We start from the raw sequence: 17,320 nt of genomic DNA on the forward strand, positions 1-17,320 counted from the left end.
TGAAAACTCTTGACTGCAGTTGAATAGTTGAATCTTTTGGTTTGGTAAATAAAATATTTTTCAAGACAGACTATTTTCTGCTGTGGGAATAGCAGGGTATGCTCTGCAGGTGTGGGTCAGTAAACACTGCTGACTCTCTACAGTGGTTTCACCAGTTATCATTAGTGATGCACCGAAATGAAAATTTGTGGCCGAAACCGAAAATAATAATAAACACTTGGCCGAATACCAAATAACATACCGAACATGGTTCTTCGCAGTTTTTTTGCATTTATTTTGCCAATTTTTTCACCATTGCATAAATCAAATAAATGTGCTTTAGGCATGGCTTTTCAAAGAAAAAAATCTTTTACAAAATTGCAAGGTAGAAATATTTATTGAACATGAACAACTGAACATTTTTAGATTTCCCCGCATTTTTAAGTATTCCAAACTTAACTTAAAACTTAACTTTAAATAAAAAAAAACTTAAAATAAATTAATTAGCAAAATACATTTTTTGACCATCTTTGAGCTTACATTAACTATAACTGACTGCTGAAAAACTGTAACACAGGGCTTGAAAACAAAAAAAAATGTATTAAGTGCATTAAAGTGCATTGTAAAAAAAGTGCAAAAGAAGTGGATAAAACAAAATAAAGAAAAAGAAAGTCAATCCCGTTCCCATACAAGTATTAATATGGGAAAGGGATTGATTTTCTTTGTATCCACTTCTTTTGCGTCATCACACGCCGTTATTAATTGTTGGGTTTTTTCCAACACTTATTCCAGCAAACACCGAAAGTGTTTTTTTGCTATTTTCGGCCGAACAATTTCGGTGACCGAACAATCGGTGCATCACTAGTTATCATCTGTGGAAAACACTGGATGGTTTTTCTCCCCTTTTCTCTTCATTTAGAGGCAGGACGGTACTGGGTTAGAGAGCTGGGCATATTTTGTTCGGTAGTACCAGTCAGCAAGTCCTTTGGCTCTTTTGTGCAGTTTGGATATAGAATCAGTAATAAAGAAACAGGTGATGGGAGCAGCCAGCTGGCTGAGGTTCCCAAATATGCAGTTTAGTACAAATTAGTCAGAATGTTGGCTTGCCTTACTTTGACGGTGTTTAACATTCCCTCAGTGGTTATATTTTCTCTCTGCCACCATGTGGGACAGTCCAAACTGTGCCCTAAATCCATAATTCTGATTGTCATGCCTAACTGGAATGAATCAATAAATGAAATTAACTAAATTGTAATCAACCAAATAAAATGTCACATTTCTGTTCTTGTTTTAAATTAATTTTAAGCACCATCTAGAAAACCTTTTCATATATATTTATACAACCACCTTGTTCATTAGGCATACATGCGCAAATTAAAATAAAAAGGCTTAAAACTCAGCTGGGGGGTAACCCTTGTTGCAGATTGTTCTTAAAATAGCTCATGAAGGCTTTCCTCCCATGCATATTGGGAGTGTTATTAAATGCAGACTTTGGCTGCATTATAGATGATGCTAAGGACAACAAAGTAAGCAGCACTTGCTGTGCTGCCTTCACATTATATTACACAGTTACGGCACTTGTACGCATTATCTTCCGGTGATGGTCACACGATACAAGTTTGGCAAATCAGGGAAGGATATCTAGTGAACCATGGGAGCAAATCAATGCAAATCAATACAACTATGCCCTTTATTGCTAAATATTAAGTTTTATATGTCCATATTACACTACATTAGCTGCATTCCAGCTGAATCTGTCTCTAGGAAATGTAAAATGTCCTGTTTTCAAGGGTACAGATTTCTGCAGTAGTGGATGCCAGGCTAAACGGAAAACATTTCCCATTTTCGATTGTAAATGTATGTGTTGATGGAGCCTTGGATAATAAAAGGACCGAGCTTTTGTGCAATTCATATTTTAGTCAGACCAGTCAGTACATTTACATTAGGAAAAAATCTAATTGTTCCTTCAGTCCAACTGAAATCAGAATTTTAAAATGCATGTAAACGTAGTAGTCTGACTGAGACTTCTCATAGTCAAATTAAACATTCAGATAATGCAGTTGAAGCTGAGCTAATTCCTGCATGTAAATGCTGAAAGAGACAGGAACTGGCCTCAGCGTGTGCTTCACTGTTCCTGCCCTGGGATTTGACCCGGAAGTATTGGAAGAAGTCAATACAGAGAAGAAAACAAAAGCGTACAAGGCATACATCACGCTAAGGAGCTGCGAGTTTGTCCTAGTCACCGTTCACCCTATTTGTCTAGTTTACTCGCACCAGGTACACTAAACATTGTTATTTTAATGTGTGATGTAATTCGTCAGCCAGAAATGCCCAACATCAACGAGCTGAAAGCGGGCACTAGCGGTTACCTCTCTCAGCGGTTTGTTTGTGTAAGAGGGGGGCTGTGTGTGTCAGGACTTTGGTGAACTACCCAAACAGATGCTGATTAGCGTGAGCTGCTTAAAGTAGGAATGGACATATGGATTGGGTTCATTAAGTTGACTGTACACCACAAAAATCCTTTTACAGCAATAGCATTTATCACGTTAAATTTACGCTAAGCTATTACATATGTTAAAAATAATTCTAGTGGTAAATAATTAATTTTCATGCAATTCTTTTTATTAATAAATTAATTAATTAATGTTTATGATTTTTTTTTTTAAATAACCTAATCTACAACTAGCCCAATCGAATAATTTTATTGAATCCATCAGTTGGTACAATATAATATGCAGATTGGTATGTGTGATGCATTTAAGAATTTCTGTTGCAAGTATTAATATATTGGTTCTCACTTTAAATGGTGTCTGTGTTTTCATTCTTCTTACTACTCAAAACTGTTATAAATGCAAAAGTCAGAAATTTCATTAGCTTTTTAAAAATGTTATATGCTTTGTGTGACTCCAAAACCAGGCCTGCTGTTATGCAGCTAAGTGGTGTCATCCCCTTTTCAGATCAGAACTTTTTTTCTTCATTCAGGGGTGGGGGTGAAAATATGTACGTATGTCAGAAATGGTCACAAAGGATTACAGAATAGTCTGTATTTTTCACTGCTGCATTTGCATAACCCAGATGCCATTTTATATTTTCAGTTATTTCCAGTTCCAGTTGTACTATTTGAACACTTATCCAGTATGTTGCTTGAGCTAAGATTTGAGGTCTGTTCAAGCATTTTTTTCAATATAACATTTGCAATTTAATGTAGTTTTTCATCATTGCAAGGGGAAAAAATATTTTTAACTTTGAGCTGTTCTTCCTATTTATATTCTCTGTAATGAAAGGGGAAGACCGATGTTTTCAGTCTTTTCTCTCTTGCTTCCTGGCACATCTGTACTCTGGATTCTGTGTGTTTCTGTAGCTCCTCTCTCTGTCCCTTTCTCTTTTGCACACATATCTTCTCCTGTGACTTCTTTTTTTTTTCAATTCTCCTTGGTTCTCCTTCTATCCTGTCTCTCCTTACCTTTCCCCCCCCTTTTTTTTCCTTCTCTCTCTCCCGCTCCTTTGCTCTCTCCCAGTGAAAGGCTGAGAATACCCAAGGGAGCTGATGCAATTAAAATGCTAATCCTGTCTGTCTACAGAGAGAGGGAGGGAGGGGGGCTGACAGCATGAGGGATTGCGGCTCACATGGAGAACTCGACTGAAATGGAGAACAGGGGGGCATTGGGGGAGATGCGGGGAGGAGGGTGCGCTGAAAGGGAGAGGGGGAGGGGTGTGTGTTGGGGAGACGGAGTGAAAAAGGGGATGCTAGCAAGGGAAAAGACAGACAAGGATAAAGCTTGTGCTCTGAGCTGAGCAGTGATATACTGACTGCGTTTAAGGCTTATCTATGCCTATGTGTGGAAAGCATTACAGTTAATGTACAGCACTGCACTATTGGTTGGGTTGTTCACCCTCAACTGCATCACTTAAAATATTGTGTGTTGTCTGCCTGCACAATCTTTCCACATTGGCTGTGCAGAAATGAGAATGATTATGTATGCAGTGAGAGCTCAGCTGGATAGCCTGAATATTTCATAGTATGTGTTGCTCACTTAGTCTCATGGTGCCACACCACCCAGCTAGGCTTGTAACGTATGCATAATGGTGACTTCTAAAAGCCATAGATGTTGGCTGTGGGCCTGTAACTGTTTCCTAAAGTAGCGTTATTTACAGCTTTTCCTGAATGTTAATTTCTTATGGACCCAGGGCATCAGCAGTGGTAAGGGAGCAGTTGATCAAAAGGGAACACTACTTAGCTTCTGGAGCAAAACAGTAATCAAGAGTCTGCAGGAATAGTATGATTAGAGTTTTGTCTTCTTTTGTCATTTATTTCACAAGATCCCTTTCTATGCAGTATTAACTAATCTTAACAGCTGCTTTAATATCACTAGGCCACTAAACTGTTCATGAGTGCAATTGTAGGTAATCACAGCTTAATTGGCGTAATTAGGGGAATGTAGGGGCATTAGGCTACAGCTGGGAGCCATAATGAGTCCCAGCAATAGAGACGGAGGCTGAGGTGAAAAGTTTCAAGAGATACAGTTACCCTCTAACCGGTGGGTTTGTTGCATGTCACAGTGAATGGACAGTATAGAATACAATTCAACCAAATAATATCTGCAGGAAGTGGTTCCACATTTTAACTTTGCTTAATGTTTAGTTGCGACGGTGTTAAGTGTTGGTTAGTAAATGCAAGTGCTTTTGACTCTTGGTAATTAAAAAAAAAGCCATTGTTTGCCTTGTTAAAAGTGTAGTGATCATATTCGAAATGAGAGAGAAAGAGGAGGGAAAGAGATAGGCAATTCAGGGTCATTAGTTCAGGCGGCTGGGTCTGCTGCATTCCTGAGCCCTGAGATGGGGGAGCAGCAGAGCAGGAATGTGGCTCCGAGAGAGACGAAACTTAAGCAGAGGGAAAGAAAAAGCAAGAAGGAACAAGAAAAAATAGGGAGGAAAGAGGGAAAGTTGGACACTTCATTACAAAAGGCCTGGTACTGCCGTGGAACAGAGTTGTTTATCAAATGTAAAGATTTGGAGTAAAAGTAAAACTGTAATGATTTCTTTAACATCTGTTACACTACAGCGCGGTTCCAGTTAGTTCTTACTGCCTCAGTGTTGTAAACATGTTTTTCATTTTTGACTGGCCCGAGAAAAACTTAAACTGAATGGCTTAATGCAATGTAAAGATTTTTGACAACATAAAGTATTTGCCTGTCTTCAGAATTATGACTGGTTTCCTGAAATTAAAGATTTTGATTAAGTGTTCAATGTAAAAATCAGTACAAGAAAAAAGTATGTTTTTAAGTTGAGAAAAAAAAATGAAATGGACTCGTGTAAATCTATCCATCTTGGAATTGTACAAAAACCTATACTTTAGGTTTTTGGATTGCAACCACTGATTAAGAAAACATCAAAGCCCTAATTAATCCAATAATCAAATTTTCCAAGTGAAATTAGAAAATTCAGATCCTCAAGTCACATTCGTTCGCATATCCTTTATGCAACAAGCAGACAAAGGATACTAACCTTACATATGTAAAATTCAAAACTGGTCTGCATATTTCAAAAACAGCAAATTCTGAATGTTTACATTGTCACTTGAAAAAAATTGTGAAGCCTAAGTGATTGCATTTTATTATTCTGTCAACCCTAATTAACACTAAAGTGTGTCCATGGTAAAATGCAAACATTTTATTTAAATGTGAATGTAATGGACTTCACCTCAGTAATTATATTATATTTGTGCTACAATGTCCATGTGTCCTTTATCTTGTAATCACAGTTTCCAGAATTAATCAACTTCCAATACTAGGTCAATGTATCAAATTGAGTTACCAAGTTTCTACTTTTCCTTTCTGAAATTGAAAGATTGTGGAGCAAATAGAGCAAATGGAAATTTAGTTAAGTGTTAAAAACTGCAGACTCTGGGGGACCAAAACAAAGTTGAGTTAAGTTTGGGCTTTTCATAACAGACTGGTGCTTGTCACAGTGAGTGTGTGCATGTGTGGGTATTTGAGTGTATGTGTGGGAAAAAAAAATAGAGAGATGAGGGCAAGGCTGGAGGCTGACAGAGGTCCTGGTATAATACAGTGGTGGAAAGCAGCGTCTGATAACTATACTTATGGCCACTGGGGCTCATAGTGACAGCACATGCACTTCCATTACTGGTCTCATGCCTCATGCCTTTATCTCTGGCAGCCTGCCATGCAGGGCCCGCACTGCCCTCTGCTGGTCATTCAGAGGACGTTCAGGCTAAGTGAAAACTAGTCAAATATCAACAGCAACAAGTCAGCAGAGAAACCTGAGTGGGACCGACAGGGCTGCACCTCTTTGAATTTTTTCGTATCGATAAACTGTCTTCATCCACACCCGTAAAAGCCACAATTTATCTGATTTATGCAACCACAGGTCGGATATATTGATTTTTTTTCTTGTTTTTTTTGGTCAAAAGACGGCCTTTTGTCTACATTCTTTTTACTTAAAAAAAAAATTGGAGACCATGTGAACCCTTGTTTTGTCTGCTCGTCTAATTTGAGTTAATATATAAAAATGTTTGCATTTCATAGCTGCAACACACAAAAAAAAATAAAAAAACGTTGGTACTGTGGTGTTAAATACCAGCTGAAGTGAGACATTTGTTTTTCAACAGGCGACTGTAATCGTACCCCAAAATGCAGAGGTCAGAGGGTGATGAATATAAGGGCCCCAGTTCGCCAAGAGAAATGCTTGAGAAAATTATTAAAATGTTTAAGAACAGGGTTAAACTTAATTTTCTCTCTTGTCCGGTGTTGAAAGAAAGATTGGAAGGATGTGGACATTTCTCTATCTACAGTGCATATTATTATTTCACGATTCAAGGAATCTGAAAGGGCACAGGCTTTAGGTAAACACCTGTAACCTTTAATCACTTTGATGGCATTGTTAGAGCTGTCATCCAGTGAAATGAGCAAATGATTACTTTGGAAATATCTATGTGAAGAACTACAAATATCCATCACTTTATTCTAACCTTAAAAATACGTGTGTGGAGAACTTTGAAACAAAATATATGACTAGAATGATCCAGTACATTTGCTGTCCTTAAGACATACTGTTTGTAGGTAGAAATTGACAAAATAAGGCTTAACATGCTGCTGTGTGGGTTTATTAATGTGAGAATGTGTGTTTTTAACCATGAGTGTGAGTTTTTCTATGTTAAATGATGATTTTATTATGTAAAGCACTTTGCGTTACAATAGTATGAAAAGTGCTCTATAAATAAAGTTTGATTTGATAATTTACCTTTAATGTCAGAAGCCTTGTTTTTTTTTTTGCAATATGTTGCAGGCCTGAAAATGAAAGTATAGTAGCAAATGAAATTAAGATAAGCCAAAACTGCCTGCAACAAAATAAAAGTTAATGTATCAATCAGTCCTTTTAGTTTCTTTAATATTTATATGTTAGCATTTTTTTATATTATAGCAGTGCTTTTGGATTAGGGCTGATAAACACAAGGCTTCCTACAAAAAAGTTAATCGTATTCTCCTCTCCTCCTCTCCTCTCCTCTAGTGTTGAGTATACGCGGCGTGCAGGAGGAAGACCCACCAGATCCTCAGATCATGCGTTTGGACAACATGCTGCTAGCAGAAGGAGTGTCAGGACCAGAGAAAGGTGGAGGATCAGCCGCTGCTGCTGCAGCTGCAGCGGCTGCAGGCGGCTCGCCCACCGACAGCAGCATTGAACACTCTGACTACAGAGCCAAACTCGCCCAGATCCGTCAGATATATCATTCTGAGCTGGAGAAATACGAGCAGGTTAGTACTGAGCAGACCTGAATGCTTAAACTCTGACTGTAATGTACAGCTTCTTTATAAAAAAACAATGTTCTAGGTGTTCTGCTTTTAAAAAGAATAGAGCTGAGATTTCCGAATTTATTTTATTTTTATATATATGTATATTAGGAATGGGTGATATTTTACCGTTCACGATAAACCGTCAAAAATATTCCCCACGGTAAGAATTTGTCATCTCGCGATAAAAATGATAAATTGAGGAAATGAGCAAGAAAGAAAGAAAGAAAGAAAGAAAGAAAGAAAGAAAGAAAGAAAGAAAGAAAGAAAGAAAGAAAGAAAGAAAGAAAGAAAGAAAGAAAGAAAGAAAGAAAGAAAGAAAGAAAGAAAGAAAGAAAGAAAGAAAGAAAGAAAGGAGCCTGAAAGAAGGAAAGGAGCCTGAAAGAAGGAAAGGAGCCTGAAAGAAGGAAAGGAGCCTGAAAGAAGGAAAGAAAGAAATGAGCCTGAAAGAAGGAAAGAAGGAAAGAAAGAAATGAGCCTGAAAGAAGGAAAGAAGGAAAGAAAGAAATGAGCCTGAAAGAAGGAAAGAAGGAAAGAAAGAAATGAGCCTGAAAGAAGGAAAGAAGGAAAGAAAGAAATGAGCCTGAAAGAAGGAAAGAAGGAAAGAAAGAAATGAGCCTGAAAGAAGGAAAGAAAGAAAGAAAGAAAAAGTTTTTTTTTTTTTATCGTCATTTTTATCGTTATCGGGATAAATGCCAGAAATTATCGTGATACATTTTGTAGTCCATACCGCCCATCCCTAATGTATATGTCGGTGTGTGTGTGTGTGTGTGTGTGTGTGTGTATATATATATATATATATATATATATATATATATATATAAAATGAAAATGTGTGCAATGGTATGTTCTTTCCTCAGCTATAGTTTCTCGGTACCATCAAAAGTTATTGCAGGTGATAAAATATTATCTTGTGAGTGCTTCTGAAATAATTGCTTATGGCATGACTTTTCAATTTTCATGGCTGTAGATTTTTCTTTTAATGTTACTAGTAGCTCACGAACCAGGTATCCTAACGATACAATTGGAAAAAATTAAACTTATCAATCGTAAGCAGGGACATCATCAAAACTTTGCACCGGACAGGACCTGTGCTCTGGCTGTCTTACAGTGATAAAAATGGAACTTCTTTCTCTCCACTTGTTCCAGGCCTGCAGTGAGTTCACCAACCATGTAATGAACCTGCTGAGAGAGCAGTCTCGCACACGGCCCATCTCTCCCAAGGAGATTGAACGCATGGTGGCCATAATCCACCGCAAATTCAGCTCCATCCAGATGCAGCTCAAGCAGAGCACCTGTGAGGCAGTCATGATTCTGCGCTCGCGCTTCCTCGATGCCAGGTCTGTCTATATTTGTCTGGCTGATATTCTTACCGTATGTCGATACAAGATTGTTTGTTTGTTTGGTTTTTCTGAATGCTCTAGCAGTGTTTTTTACCAAAATGTTCATGTCAAGTATGTTGCTCAATATTTCTTTTTTTTGTTTTTTTTTTGTCAGACGCAAGAGGCGCAATTTCAACAAGCAAGCTACAGAAGTGCTGAATGAGTATTTCTACTCCCACTTGTCCAACCCTTACCCTAGTGAGGAAGCAAAAGAAGAACTGGCCAAAAAATGTGGGATCACTGTGTCTCAGGTGAATTGCCTACACGCCTCTCATCTAGTGCAGTTCAAGCCTGCAGCCTGTTTTTTGTGGAAGTTAAGATTAGTTTGTTATTTATCGTACAATCAAGTATTCATCAGTTTTAAATTGTTATTCTATATGATGTCATATGGATTAAAAGTAAATTTTTTTGGTTCGGGTACAGTTAGAAATGAGTTAATTAATTTGTTCAATCACTTAATGTTAACTGGATGCGATAGCTAGATTACTACATTCAAATATGTAATTCATCCGTCTTCCAGGTCTCTAATTGGTTTGGCAACAAGAGAATACGCTACAAGAAGAACATTGGTAAGTTCCAGGAGGAAGCAAATCTCTACGCAGTTAAAACAGCGGTGGATGCTGCCAATGTGTCGGCGCAGGCTAGCCAGGCTAACTCACCGGCAACACCCAACTCAGGTATTGCTCATCGCTCAACATGATCTCCTCTCATCTGTTACTGATGAAGCAAAAACTCATTAAAGCCAATGTCCAGTTTTAAAATCCAGGCTGATCAATAAATGAATAATGATATTACCTTGAATAATTATAGGAACACTTTTTCAATTTTTTTTTCTTTTTTCCTTTTCTGTAAGTGGCCTTGACATTGTTTTACTAGAGAATTTATTTGTGTTTTGTATGTCAGCTGTACACACCCGCAAAATGCAGCCTTTCTTTTTTTCTCTTTCTTAAAATGTTCAGTTCTTGAAATTGTGGCTTTTTGGTTTGTGCACTGAGATTACTTGGCTATTTTCCAGAGATCAAGGCCTGCTTTCATACCATGTTACATTCTGTGCTAACATTCCATAATTTTCTAAATATTTTCTATATTGTAGAGCCCAAGTTATTATTGACTGGCCAGTATAATTGGACTTCAGTAGATATTTGCCAATTTGTCAGTGTTGGCTTTATCAAGGCTGATTCATGAAATTCAATTAAAAAAAAATCTTTGAGTGTTGATGTTGCAGTTTGTCCACCAGAGGGCAGTCTGAAACTACACATTGGCATCACGTGTTTGGAACTCCACAAACGCAACACAAACAGAATTTTATATTTTTTTTGATAAATATGCTTTATTGTTAAAAGTGATATTTGTGAGAAAAAATAGTTGACTTTTAAACTGCATTGTTTACTACATCTTAGTGATTCAGAAATGGCATATAAATGTTTGGGAAATATTTTGGTGTTTGGTGCTTGTGGAAGAAAACATTATGTAAGCTGATATCCAAATATTGGATTTTTATATTACAAAATATTGATATTTGTCCTAAAAGTCATTACGGTTTAGTTTTTTGCTCTTTTGTTGTTTTTTATTTATTCTTTTTTTTACTTTCCAAATTCATCACCATTGGTCTTTGTCATGACCAAGACCAAAGATGTTGTTCATTTAATGTCCTACAGCTTCAGTGAACCCATAGTGCAGCCATTGACACATTTATTGGTACTTTTCCTCTGAAGGGGCACAGGTATTTCTTAAAAAAATTGAAAAAGACAACATTTCATATAACCCATTTTTATTTATTCCATGTTTAACAAAGCTTTTGTGCTGGGGGTACATTATTTATTGCCCATAACACTCTGTGTGAGCTTACTCTGTTCACTGACTGACTTCTGAACCAGCAAAATGAAACTGGAAACTGTGGTATTTCTCTCATTTCGTTTGAGCTGCACTTGGGGAGACAAAAGCGTGTGACAGCCCCTTCTGCTTTTTTTTCTCCCCTTCCTCTTCTTATCTGTTTACTGAACATCCTTTCTAAATTAGCCCCTATGATATTAATAAATAAGCACTTAGTTTGAAACGTGGTATTTTATAGAGGTACCAACAAATCTGCTTTAGCTCTCTTAGACTATCCTTTTAAATAGATTATAAATTCTCTTTTTCCCCGTACTTAATTTGTTTACAGGGCATGCAGACACACATGAGACAGTTGCTTTTTAATGTAATGTTTTTCACGAGTTATGAGTTATATTTTGGTTGAGCTGTAAAAGCACAAACAAATCTGTCCACATTTGTATGTATTAACCAGTCAGGTTATTTAAACTTTAAAACTCAAACTCTTTTTCCACCAACAGACACTAACAAAACAAAAATTCTGCTGAACAACAACTCTTGACAATTTGAGATGCAAAATAGTCTTACAGCAGGTCATACCACAAGTGATGAACACTGTAGCTGCAAAGGGGACTTTCACTTTCAGGTTTACTGAGCTGCAGCAGTTGGAGGAATACTGTAACTTTAAGAATTCAGTCTGCAGAATCCTACCTGACCTCAGTGGGTGAAGATGAGCCCAGTCAACTCATGACAACTGAAATGCATCAAAGCATGTCATGCAGATTGAAAAACCACCTGAACCTCACTATTGGTGCATATTTCAGGGCTTTGTGTGTGCAGTTGAAATGCACATTTATACAGAGAAGCATCTTTGCTTCTAGGCATTTTTTTTTTTACTTTGTTTTTATTAGGCAACTTCATATAGAATACAATATCCACGTATTTCCTTTTTTTTTTCTTTTTTTTTAACACGTACTCAGCTGTTCCATATAAAAAATAAAATAAAGTATATCCCTACACACATCTCCATACACATAGGTATCCACAGTAGCAGCATGAAGGCAGCGTCCAACAATACAAACAAAAACACACGTACAACAGGAGATCAACAGAAACTACATTAAGGGACAAGGCAAACCCGAACCCGCCAGGAGGTCTGGTGGGAAGCGTAGGACAGCAAATCTAGAAATTACCGAATTATAATGGTTTGAGTCTACCGCTCCATTAGGGCTGGGCGATTTTGGAAAAAAATAAAATCCCGATTTTTTTTTTTTCTCTGAAAACCCGATTTTCGATTTTTTTGGTAAAACTACAGAAGACAATGAAAAAAATTGTTTCAAATATTTTATCTTTATTTTTAAAGAAAAATAGCAAACAAATTTCCCTATTGGGAATGAAGTGCAAGTGACAACATTTACAATTTTCTTGACCAAACAAAGATGACTAGACGAGCTCTGTCTGTAACGCAGCCAGCTGCAAAAAAGGAAAATCGATTTTCCGATTTCCTTTTTTTAACATCGATTGTGATTAATAAATCCGATTTAGATTTAAAATCGATTAATCGCACAGCCCTACGCTCCATTAATACGGGCATTGCAGGGCTCCATCTCTTACAAAATATATCCAATTGCAGTCTCAAAGAATAAGTAATTCGCTCCATTTGGTAGATGTCCCTTACTTTCTCCACCCACAAATTGTACGTGGGCGGATCTGGTTTTAGCCAATTTAGCTTGTAGGCATTTTGAAATGGCTTTTTCAGATTCAGCTGGTTGACAGCGGCGACTCTTCTTTTGGGACAATGTGAGATGAGAATGTACTTCTGCACGGCAGTGTTCTTGACCAGTGTCAGCCACCGCCCCAGCTGCTCTGTAACGGGGCTCATTCACCATTCAATATACATACTGCCTGCAGGGTCCCCAGGGTCATACAGCATGTCTCACACAGGTGACACCTACCTTGGCCTGCGCTCCCTCAACGGCGAGGGTCTCAACACCACCCCCTCTCTACAGCCTCAGGTATGCAGTGAGGACGGCTGCAGAGACGCCTCAGTGGTGTCAACCTACTCCTTTACGGTCTGGGATATACTTGTAGTTTGATCACGTATTTTGAGTACGTGACATCTCGCATACGCATCCTGTACCATTTTGGAACCTGTGCACGACTGACGCACTACTAAAACGTAGGATATGTGTGTGGCCGTCAAGATGCAATCACGTATGCGTTGTAAACGGCAAGTGTATTCCAACCTAAGGATCCCAGTGTACCCTCCTGTAGCCCGGCTCCCGTTGACCTCTCCTCAGCTCCTGTGTGATTACGCCTTCATTACCACCCTCTCCTGCCCACAGAGGGCAAATCCACCATCCTTTGCTTAAGAGCCTGGAGAGAAACATCATGGCTTCTCTCATGATGAACAGCGTTTGTACATTTGTGGCTGTTCACTTTCGTTTTCACAGAAACCTGCTGTAGTTTCCATAGATTTCTTTTTAGCTTCAGGCTCATTGTCAAACCAGTTTGCAGGCATCGACGTTCTTTATAAGTATTATTGCTGTTATTTTATAGTGAGATGAATCCCACAGATCAAAGTAGTAATTGAATGAGTAATAAGTTAACGGTTAATTTCTTTCCCTCTAGGTTGTCCTACTTCTCCAACCATATCACCACAGTTTACCTTTGTCTGTCCTTGTTTTCCCAATCTCATTCCAACACCTGTGTCCACACCCTTACCTGTGTATTCCAAGATGAATGTCTTACTAAGTTACACTGCTGTTTTTTGATTGTGGTGAATATTTGCTGTTCTGAAAGAATCCACAGATTTCTGCTCTATATAAATTAGTAGTGTAACATAAAAAATAAAATAAAGGGTGACCTTTTGGCTTCATTCCCAGTCTTTTATGTCATTCAGAGCCTAAAGCTGATGAGGTAGCCACCATGTTTGAACCTCTCTTACATTAAACAGGATGATACACCAGCAGAAATGCAAACTGTTATTGGTGCTTCCTGTGGAAACCTGTGGAAACTGTCATCCTTTCATTGACAATTTTAAACTATGTCAAAACTATTTGACCAATTGTCCATTTGTCCTAAAGCTTGTTACCAAATGTTTTGTCTGTGGTAGGTGGATACCCTGCACCATGCTACACACCTGACGGGCGGCTATGAGGAGTTGTCAGGTAGCGGCCTCTTCACCCCTCATCGCTTGGATGTGAGTATCAACTCTGCTCATTTCTGTAGCCACTTCCGGCATTTACAACATGTTTGCATGAAATTTCAAAGAGCACTTTTTTTTGCAACTCCAAAACATTCAAGACAGTGAATGCACAAGTACAGACATGTCAAAAATGAAATTCTAACAAAAATGCCCTTATTTTGTTTAAATCTTATCACTTAAATAATAAATAGATAATTACCAGACAACAAGAGCTGTGTTTGTGCAGGGTTGGGTAAGTGTATGTGAGTGACAAGATGGAGAACCAAGGCAAAGCTCTCATACCATCATGGGCTTGACAAGCCCCTCACTTAGGCCTATACGTCTGTCAAGCAACCAATTCTTCCTTTTTATTTATTTTTCAGAAGGAAATATCATTTAAAATGTCCCATGTTTTTTTTTCTTAAAGACATATGTCCAGTTCTGGAGTAAAAACAATACATGTGCTTTTACAATGGTATATATAAACCGTGTACAGTGCTTGTTTGATAACATTACGTGATATGTGGCATGTTTAAACAGGAATGTAGTCAAGAATCTGTTGCCAAGATTTAATCTGATTTAAAATACTCAAGGTAAACAATGCGTCTACAGCTAGATGGGAATATTGAAGCCAAACATAGATAATTAAAATGGCTAAAGGGTGAATTTGTGGTAGCTGCAAGCATCATGCATAAAATGACTGACACCCCCGTGTAGTCCTACAACATCTGCTGCTCCAAAACTTTGCATCAATGAACATTTAATCGGTCCTCCTTGTACACCTGCAAAGTCTCCTCTCAAGGCAAGTTCATGCTTTTGTTTTCAGTCATCCATTTATTCGGAATTCAGTTCAAAAATATTTTTTGAATCCCCTAAGGGAGGGAATTAATTAAGGGATGCTCATTCAGTGGACTGTCAGAGTGGTGGAGATGACTACATTTAAGTCAGTATTGTACAGAAGAAACCATGAACTGGCCTCATCCATACTTGCATAATAGATTTTTTTTTAGTAAACAAACGGGTGAATTAATGCGGCTACGCTTCAAGCTGCATTCATTCAACTCGAGTCAGGTTAGGAGAAAATTACGGTGGTAAAGGAAAAAGTAATCTTTTTACATTGTTTCCTGTAGTTTTACATGATCGATAACTGTTCATTATATATATATATATATATATATATATATATATATATATATATATATATATATATATATATATATATATATATATATATATATATATTGGTATAAAAAAAGTTAGTTTGTTGTAAAATTATGGACATTAGCTGTTGAGTGGCTTTGTGACGCGTCTGTGCTCCCTGAAAACTAACTCTCAGGTTCAGGAAGGTCAGCCTGCTCCATGTTTCACTCTGTTAGAAAGTGGTCTTTTAAAATGTTACAAATATTATGTGTGCAAAAGCAATCTTTGAAACAAAAGCTGCTAAAATACAATTTCTCTTGGCCAAAAACCTTCAATGAGCTTTCAAGCAGCAAAATGCATTTTCCACCTGCATCTTTGCAAGGCTAACTCAGAAACTGAAGGTTGGCTGTTGTCTTGAGTGCATGGTGGCAGGTGAATACCTTCATGAGCCGTTCTCTAAAAGCTAATTCATGCTCTCTTATGTACGTAAATAGGCACATCCATTTCAAGCGTCGTCATAAGTCGCCATCCTCATACTTTCATGCATCTTTCACGTTGCCTTGGTTGTTGCCTTGGTCAATTCATCCACGTTTTGAGGTCAGTTTCAGACACCAGTTGGCGGCAGAATGCTAAAATTGTTGCAAAAAGTTTTTGCAAAAGCACCAGAAGAATGAGACAAAGAAGCAGTTTCAGCAAACATGGCAACTGTGGAGAACATCATGATGCACGCTCTTAGATACATATAAAGAGGCAGTGCACAAATCAGCCATAAGACTTTATCCAGAGTCACCAATGATGCGCCGGGATTTCCATAAACAGAACTGTGGAGATACATTAACACTATACATAATAAGACATGGTTAATACTTCCAGGCTCTAATAAGAGTTTCTAAAATGTCTCATAATTTTGTAAGCATTCACACATCTTTAATATTTGGCTTACTAAAGTTTGCTAAAACATGAGCATCTAAGGTGTGACCGGGTTGGCCCACATACACATCTGAGATGTTGTAAGGAAAAGGCGAACAAACATATAGTCCAAAATATCATATGACTGTTAAAACCCCAAAATATACACTCTGTGTGATCCTTACCAATCATTGGGATCCCCAGTAGCTTGAAGAATAACAGAGGCCGACCTTTCCAGTTATAACAGGTGAATTGTCAGTTATGTGAATGCGTTTGCTGTCAGTGGCACCAGCACACCCGATAAACCCATTGATTGTTTCTTAATTAAAGTCATTACCACAAATTGATTACAATTAATGTGCAAGACGTTAGATGGTAAAAAAGGATTGCTAATTGAATAGCACAAAGTGACATAAATTGTTGTTTTGGCTTTACAGATACATAATATACATCAAGGGTAGGGATGGGAATTGATAAGATTTTTTCGATTCCGATTCCATTTTCGATTCTGCTTAACGATTCGATTCTTTATCGATTCTCATTTGGAAAAAAGGAGAACAAACAATTTTAGTTTCAACTTTGTTTTATATCTTTGAACAAAAAAATATAAGTGAGGTCTTAAGATGCCTTGGGCTCCACGATGGTGTACCAGGGGGTCCCCGCAAACGTATTTGTAATATAAAATATGTATTTAATATAACATAATAATAAAATAAATATTCTTCTGTAGAAATTAGCTAAATACAACAAATTATTTTGTGGCAATTACACAAGAATGTCCAGTAACATGTTCAACACCACAAACTTAGTCACTGCTGGTGACATTCATCTATTCTGGCCTGATACTCTTCCTGCCTTGATGAAAGGAGAAGCTAGCGGTGACTGCTCTTTAACTTCTCCATAGATGAGCTGACGAGCTGCAGCTGTGTCAGCTCTTCTAAAGCATGATTTATGGTTCCGCGTTAAATCGACGTAGAGCCTACGGCGTAGGTTACGTGTCGCCGTACGTGCGTGTTGCCGCGTACCCTATGCCGTAGGCTCTGCATTGGTGTAACGCGGAACCATAAATCAGCCTTACCACACGCCGGCTGACTCCGCGCTCCCAG

At 37.9% G+C, this 17,320-nt stretch overlaps 1 protein-coding gene across 7 annotated transcripts in view; it reads left to right on the top strand.

Annotated features, from left to right (window-relative positions):
* Nucleotides 1–17,320, top strand: part of pbx4 (pre-B-cell leukemia transcription factor 4) — a 40,532-nt gene that overhangs the window by 19,290 nt on the left and 3,922 nt on the right. For 3 of the 7 annotated variants that reach the window (XM_061711480.1, XM_061711483.1, XM_061711486.1), the window contains 6 exons: nucleotides 7,507–7,751; nucleotides 8,937–9,127; nucleotides 9,285–9,420; nucleotides 9,690–9,846; nucleotides 12,890–12,993; nucleotides 14,094–14,180. In XM_061711480.1, coding sequence (XP_061567464.1) covers nucleotides 7,507–7,751; nucleotides 8,937–9,127; nucleotides 9,285–9,420; nucleotides 9,690–9,846; nucleotides 12,890–12,993; nucleotides 14,094–14,180 — 920 coding nt within the window. The remainder of the gene's footprint in view (nucleotides 1–7,506; nucleotides 7,752–8,936; nucleotides 9,128–9,284; nucleotides 9,421–9,689; nucleotides 9,847–12,889; nucleotides 12,994–14,093; nucleotides 14,181–17,320) is intronic. The other 4 variants (XM_061711485.1, XM_061711487.1, XM_061711481.1 and 1 more) reach the window with 3 other exon arrangements.

The sequence above is a fragment of the Cololabis saira genome, chromosome 21, assembly GCF_033807715.1.
Source record: "Cololabis saira isolate AMF1-May2022 chromosome 21, fColSai1.1, whole genome shotgun sequence".
NCBI lineage: Eukaryota > Metazoa > Chordata > Actinopteri > Beloniformes > Belonidae > Cololabis > Cololabis saira.